The sequence below is a fragment of the Sipha flava genome, unplaced genomic scaffold, assembly GCF_003268045.1.
Source record: "Sipha flava isolate LNK unplaced genomic scaffold, YSA_version1 174_pilon_pilon, whole genome shotgun sequence".
Taxonomy (NCBI): Eukaryota; Metazoa; Arthropoda; class Insecta; order Hemiptera; family Aphididae; genus Sipha; species Sipha flava.
In genome coordinates this window covers 680,380-688,939 of record NW_020272000.1, presented here as the reverse complement: position 1 = coordinate 688,939, position 8,560 = coordinate 680,380, and the positions used below count along the sequence as shown (strand labels likewise).

General features: G+C 27.8%; 1 protein-coding gene across 1 annotated transcript; it reads left to right on the top strand.

Moving 5' to 3' along the window:
* Nucleotides 1-6,765: 6,765 nt before the first annotated feature.
* On the top strand, nt 6,766-7,861 carry LOC112680156 (protein SEC13 homolog). Its single transcript, XM_025550172.1, has one exon. The coding sequence runs from the start codon at nt 6,926-6,928 to the stop codon at nt 7,859-7,861; it is 936 nt and encodes a 311-aa protein (XP_025405957.1). The 5' UTR covers nt 6,766-6,925.
* The last annotated feature ends 699 nt before the right edge of the window (nt 7,862-8,560 follow it).

Sequence of the window (8,560 nt, the reverse complement as noted above, 5' to 3'; positions counted from 1 at the left end):
TAATTCAGACACAAAATGTACTCCAATTAAAGATGAAAAATTAGGCTTTTCATAAAAATCCGTGACATTTAGGTACTTTTTTTCCAATGACAATAAGTAGTTTAGATTGAGAATGGTAACTAAAATTAAATATTTCTATGATTGTATTACACTTCAATTTGCAACATCGATTATTTATTTTTAGTCCTTATTTGTATGTAGGAAATATCAACTCTTCATATTGAGAACCATAACAGCATTGAGTCAAAATTTCATCTTTTTGTTTTATTTTGGATAATTGAAAGTCTGATGTAGTTAAAAATTGTATGTTATTCTTATTTAAACAATCATAAGATACACTTTATGTATCAGAAAGTCTACGTACTATTTGTGGTAGTACATCTGAAGACTTTCTAAAAAGTTTGTTCAATTGACCAATGAAATTTTCAAATGGAAAATTACTAAACATGTCTAATGGCCCAAATTTTCTAACATCATTACTAATATGTAAAAGATTATGGATATTGTGTATCATAAATTCTTCATTATAAATTAAACGACAACTATCAACAAAATGTTTCAACAATTGTTCAGCATAATCAACATATTGACAATCAAATGCTTTATTACTTAATAAAATAGAAATAGCATAGTGAAGGGTAATAAAGTGATCATATTTAACTGTATCTAGTGCACCTTTAAGAACTATTGGTCCTAAATATAAAATGATTATTCGAAATTCAGTTGTTTTAAAGCGTTTTGCATCCTTTAATGATCGAGGCTTTCTAGAAAACTCACATGGTATATATTATCTAAACGATATTAATTGTATAGACATTTCATTAATATATCTAGAAGGTAATTTATGAGGGGTTTTCCAAAAATTCAGGTCCCCACCAACAATTTTTTCATTACACCAAATAGAATAAGATGCATATAATCTAGAGGAACAACTGATACTAAATTTAAGCCAGGGATTCTAGTAAGAACAGATTGACCAATATCAATATGGTGGTTTTCATCAGTTTGATTTATAAAATCATCATCAGTCCTTTCAGTAAAATTAACATCCGGGAAACACATTTTACCATTTAAATATTCACTTTCAGCTTTGCACTTAAAACATGAGTAATAACCAGAATGACCTTTTATCTGTAATACATTAGCTTTAGCCACTGCATCAAATAATAGCATTTGAATTTCAAAACGGGTTGTTTTACCACATACATTAATGTCTTTTCCATATAAGTCAATAGCTTCAGATACAAAATCCTCTAAGAAATTGTAAAAACAAGATGGCTTTTCATTGCCATGGTAAATACCAATTGGGAAAACAATATTATTTAATTCCTTACAATTTTTAACAGTGGCCAAGATTGGATAAAGTTGACTGCTAGAAGATTTACTTAAAGAAAGTCCATCAATATTAATCGCCACCTTAATTACCAAAGGAATAGAGACTTGATTTTTAAATACATTGTTTAAACTATTTAATATCCCAAAATGATGATATAGCCCTGGAATTACAGTGCGCATTAATGTAATTTTGGGTGTCATTAAAAATGTTCTAGGATCTTTGGGTAGATTTTTAAATGTATCAGTTTTTTTGAGAGTAGTTAATAGACTTTTCAGAGCATTATGATTAATTTTATATTCAATACTCCATTTATGAAGCTCTTCAAAAATATTCTCATTACTTTCAAGATTATTAGTCAAAACATTACTTTCATTTTCGTGTCTTAATTCAGATAAAGTTGAATTAGTCAAAACATTTGTAAAAGTATTTTCATTTATTTAGATATTATAATGGTTAATGGACATAAAAGTACATGCAAAGTACGACAACGGTTTAATATATAATTAAATACAATAAATGTAAAATATGCATTGATTATATTGTGTGCATATTTATATATATATATTTTACATCAATCCGTAAAACTCATGAAAAGTATAGGTATTTTATAATATTTTGTGGAAACGGATATTGGTGGAAAAGATAAAGATACACTTTTGGTGCAAACGTGTATTGGTAGAAAAGGAAAAGATCTACTTTTGGTGGAAACGTGTTACGCCCGTGCTAACCAGTGGTTGTAGTGTTTTATCAATTCGAGTACCGAGGTGTAGTGTACACCTTATCACGTCTTGTATAAATTATAAACATTGTTTTATAATATTTTAATATAGTTATGAAGTTCACTTTTCACAGTTTCAGTAGTTTCACGTACATACGTGTACGATGTACTGTTATCATTGATAAATAAAATATTATATTACTGTTATAATCCAGTAGTCGGCGCGTGACTGTTGTGTTTACACTATGCCAGTTAACTGCTTTCGTTGTGGCGATGTAGTGGAGGGAGAAGCTTTCACGCCAGCAAAACAGAAATATTTGTTTTGCTGGCACGTTAGTGCCAACTGGCTTTTTCCAGTTGCTGGCAGATTATGTTTAGACGTTGCCAGTCTCTGGCACTCAATTACTGGTGATTTTGACTTGTACGCTGACTGGTAACGTGTAAACCTAACCTAACCTTCACACTCGGGCTTGTACCAGTTTTTAATTAACCATCAATGAGGATAAATTCCAAAGTTTCTATAGAATGTCTCAAGTTGCTTTTTACCGTTAAATGCAGAATTACTATCAGTAACACTATTCAATTAATACGATTCAAATTTCCTAAGTATAAATACTATTTATATTAATAATATTGCTTTGAATATTAAATACATGCTAAATAATATAATTCAATATATTAATTATTATATTTAAATTTGATAACATACAAATATAACCTAAATAATGTACATGTATATGTATACAAAATTTATTAACATGCTTCCATTAATGTTTTGTTATATGTTTTCAAAGTTCTAAAAAAAATTAAAATAGTGTGCACTGTAGAGTTAAAACTTATGGTGAGACTATGGTGAATTTTTGTAGTTATTTGTAACCTTTGTTTAAAAAGTTATATTATGTGTTATAATTAGGGTTTGGGACGTTTGGGATGTTGCATTTGCGTATTGCTTAATAATGGTTGCAGAATAAAAAGATAAGATTAAAAATATATATTTTTTTTAAGCATCGAGATAAAGAATATACTGGAGCACGTACTCCTAATATTCACACACATAAATAAAACAAGCCGTTGGGCGGCGTCGATTTAACACATCGAGACGAATCACGCGTGAGACGCGTGATGTATCTTTATACAACGCAGACGGAATATGTACGGTCAATTTTTTCCCTAAGGACGAGCAGTTTTTACCACTTTTCACTAAATTATTACATTTCCACGTTCAAGTAAACTTTTATAATTTTTTGAAAATAAAATATTTTAAATCTTAAATTTTGTTTAAAAAAAAAAAATATTTTCGTTATTTTATTTTTGATACTTTTTTCACTCGTCAAAACATGACCAAAAATACCAAAAAACAAAGCCGATCACTATTTTTTACGTAAAAATTAAAACTTAATATTATCTTACCTTCATATTTATTTTCTTTATTAAAAATAAATAATAAAGTTTACAAATTAATTTATTTATTACAATTTTAAATAATACTAAAGTAACTATTGTGATATATAATTTATAACCAATAGTTATTTATAGTGTGATATTTTTCAAAGCATTGATCTATAAATAAATATATTATATACATATATCCAAGAAAATAACAAATAAACTATGATAAAATCTAAAATAGTTATTGTTAGAGATAATAATCTGTCTATTAATTACAGCCAATAGGAACTACAAAATTCATCATCCATGGAGCTCCACGTGGAGCAATTTTTTTTTTTTTTTTGCGTAAATAATTGTTACGATATTTAGTATCGATTAGTTTTTATATAAAAACAAAGGTTTCATAATCATATAAAAACAAAGGTTTCATAATCTAATTTTATATCGATTTTTCAAAATTCGACTTCCATGGGTAAAATATTGTCATGCGCCAGACGCGTGACTCGTCTTCAACGTAATTTGTTGATCGGGTCGGTCCGTCTATCCCCACCACCGTACGGCAAGAAACATATTGGTGCGTATGCCGTACACGGGAAATGTACAAATATTTCACTTTTTTTATTGTTTTAAAGATGATTTTTTTTGTACTTATTTAATGGAAATTGAAATAACAATAAAATAAATCATATTTTTATATTTATTTATTAAGATCAAGTAAAAAACTACAAAGTACATGACAAGATATTGAAATAAACACCTTCAGAGTAATTGAAGTTTGAAAAATTTCCAGATTCAACAGTTATATTGTTTGTGAATAATAACTGCCTAAGATTATTTTTGAATTTTACTGAAATTTGGATTGTTATTTGAGCCACCTCTTGCACATATGCAACTAAAAAAAAGTTCTAAATGATTTTGGGACATTTTATAAATCAATACAAATTTTAATGGGCTTTGATATTTATTTAGTAAATTATATACTACATTTAAAGTACTTTCCATAGTAATAATAAAACCAAGTACATACATTTTTCTACCACCTAAAATAATTGGAACATCTTGTATTTTTAAACTTTTAAAATAACTTGACGTTTCGTCGAATATAACTTTGATTGTGTTGATGTTTCCAGAACTTATTGGACTTTTAAACCCTTTGGAAAAAGGAATTCGGGAGTTAAGTATATCAAATAAATGATCAACAAGTCTAATGAAATAAACAGTTGATTCGCTATTTTAAATATGGTCGTATAACATTAAAAATCACTAATTAAACCGAAAAAAAGTCAATAAAACGTTACTACAAAATGTATAAAATTAAAGTTTTTGCCGTACGGTGGTGGAGATGATTATTATCAGCGCCGCAAAATTTCTGTTTACAAGTACGCGATCCAGTGTATTCTTCATCTCGATGGGTTTAAGTCATAACAAATTGAAATACAAACATTTTAATTGCATATTTTCGTATATTTTTCCGTTTTCTGTGCAAAATGCATATTTGACAAATGTTGGCAGTTTAATTGTTATTTATAGCATATTTACGCAGTTTTTTTTTATGTTAAGTACATTTATTTTAAAGGTTAACTTTATTTTTTTTTTACATTCGTGCGTTATTCAATATACCTAATCACTCGTAATCAGTAATAGTTTCTCCGTATATGCTCCGTATACTTCACTAAAGATGAGATAATATAAATAACATTATTAAGGCGGTTGGAAGCAGCGTATTTATTTCACATTGTAGACCTAAAAGCCTGACAACATTACGCATACTTAAAATCATCATAATTAAATTCTGTAAAAAGATTTGAGTGGATCAACCTTTTTTCTAGGTTAATGTGGAAATCGATTTTTGATATTTGTTTAAAAATTATCTTTAAATCTTAATTGAGCTTCTTAATTTTTTTTTTAATTTTTAGATTTACTTTATTTAATTAATTATTTTTATTATTATTTATTAATTTTAAACTCTCGCTCCCGTTCACTTAAAAATTTAATTACAAATAATAAATGTTCAAGTTTAAAAACTGAATTATTAATATACAAATCACTGATAAATCCAATTTGCTCATACGGACTACAGTTTTGGGGTACAGCCAAAAAAACGAACCTAAACAAAATTCAAGCCTATCAAAATATAACACTAAGAAAAATCACAAACGCCCAACCCTACATATCTAATCTTACCCTTCATAACGATCTTCGTATGAAATCTATAGAAGAAGAATCTGTAATCTTTTACAAACGATTCTTCTCACGCCTAAACAATCACGAAAATCCACTGATTCAAAGCCTAAATTCCTTAACGCTCCCGGAAAATCCTCGTAGGAGACTAAAAAGAAGATGGTGCAGAGACCTCTTAAATTAAAAAAAAAAAATGTGCACCTTATCTACCGCTTAATAAATTTCCTGCCTTCTTACTCCCACCCTCCAATCTTTTCAAGTTTATAGGGTTACCATAGGGTGATTTCTAAATCAAGTCTATTCATGTATAACTTCTCTTTTCACATATACTTATTGTGCATATTTGTATAGATTGTATATTATCTCTTAAAAAATAAAAATAATAAAAAAAATTTATTGTTATTAAAGGAAAAATATCTGACTGAAGTCAACCCAACATAAGTTACATTAGTTAAAATAACAGATCATATAACTCCAAGGTTATGAATATAGTTACAGCATCTACAATGTCTCATAGTATCTTTAAAAAAAATATTTATTTTAGGACATTTTGGCGATCAAGTATAACAAAAATTTATTGAACATTTTTTTTACTGTTGTTTTGTTTAGAGTATTAATATTTTTTAAATTATAAATCTAAAATATAAACTTAAGTTAGGAAAATAGTAAGTACAATCTAAGGTAAGTTGTAGAAATCGCTTCAGGTAAGTTGCGTCAGTACACTTTTATTTTAATTATGAATAATATTATAAACACTTTGTTTTTATTTTAATAAATATTATTTTACTATAAATGAAGTTGTTAATTCATATGCTTGAGTTATGAATTAAAACCCTAACTTTTAACTTAAAAGTTTTAAGAACAAAACTAAAATAATATCGGGGTAAAATATATTAGCGCCATGTGCAAGACAAAGTAACTCCATTAGTATGTGTTCTAACATTCTCTCTCGGGCAACACTGCTGGTGAGCATTGCAGTTATCATATAGAGTTCGATGAGCACTGTAGAGGTTATTTTTACAGGGTCCTAGTTATACCCATTGAGGTATATAAACTATAGTTTATATACCTCGATGGTTATACCACAGAATATGACAATATTTTAACAAATCCATTATTTTATTACTCTATGGTATAACCTAAGAATTTATTATCGTGCGATTCGTAGTTTCTTAATAACAGAGATAAAAAGTACTGAAATTGTAATATGTAATATTTTACCGTTAAAGTCGATGTGTAATATTGCTTTTTGATTAATTTGAATAATTATACGATCAAAGAATTAATTCAGTGTCAATATCATGTTATCCATAAAAACTACGTTTGAGAGTGTGCATAAGCGACAAATTCTTTCATCTGACATTGATTACTATGATAGATATGTATGTACTAGTTCTGCTGATGGAGTTATTCAAATCATTGATACTGTTAAATCAAATCAAAGCTCTTCGAAAGAATTGCGAGAACATGTTGGCCCTGTATGGCAAGTTAAGTTTTCCCACCCGAAGTATGGATTTTTAGCTTCATGTGGATCTGATAGTAAATTAATCCTACATAAAACTAACAAAATTAACGAATGGGAAATTGTTTATAAATATGATGGACATAAATCATCTACTACGTCTATAGATTGGGCGCCCCATAAATCTGGTGCTATAATTGCCTGTTCTAGTGCTGATGGTACTATTTCAATACATACTCAAAATAATGAAGATTGGTCTGTATCAAAAATTCCTAACGCACATATAAATGGTGTTAATAGTATCAGTTGGTCATCTCAATTAATAAATAATCATTTGTCATTAGTCAGTGGAGGAAATGATTGCAAGATTAAAATATGGCAGTATCAAAAGTGTACGTGGAATGTTCTACATAAAACAGACAATCAGTTGGCCACTATTAAAGATGTAAGTTGGTGTCCAACTCCTGGGTTGCAAAAATATATAATTGCCAGCTGTACATCTGACGGTAGAGTAGTAATATGGGGAAGTGATGATTGTTGCGATTGGACACAAACTGAGATTGATGCTACTGAAAAACAAAAACAGAAAATAAGTTGGTCATGTTTTGGAAACATATTGGCTGTTTCAATGGATAATTATTTTGTAACACTTTGGAAACAGGTTGATAAACAAAACTGGTTGTGTTTAGATAGGAAAATAATAAATAAACCGCTGAATTCAGAATGTCAAAGCAAAAATATTAATAATCAAGATATATTTGCTTCAATTATTTAATAAAAAATTATATAAGTATAAAAATCATGTACTAATTGTTTGTATATATATTTAATTTTTTACGACAATAAACACTTTTTAATTAAATATTTTAACAAGATTTTTACTTTTTATTCATAATCATAGAAACCATTTTCCTCTTTTATATGTATTAAAAAGTATAATTTTATAATACCATGTAAGTATGTATATAATTATATAAATTATATTATTATGAACAGTGCATGGAAAAAACATGAGTAACTGAAGAGATTGTAAGTGTAAACAGATTGATGTTTGAGACATTAAAATACTTCAAAATGTACTTAAGACATGATAATTCTTCCAAATTGTATAATAAAAATAATGACCAACAATGGAATAAACAAGAAGTTTGTATACTGGGTTTCTCAATAAAACAAAATCAGTGAAAAAATTGCAAACTAAAAATATTATTTAATTTTGACATTATTTATAGGATCTTGAAGGCTATAGACCTGTACCATAGATTAAATGTATTTAATTTAAAGTACATTTGATCTATGCCTATATAATTAGGCTATACACTTTATTCTAAAAAACATATACAATAATCATATTATAAGCAGGATTAACTTAAATGCTTACTCACACCTAGTTGAACTTAAACTTTGCCACCTTTTCTTCTTCTCGGCTTACCGGTCTATTAAGAACCATTGATGCCTTTAAGAGGTCTTGACA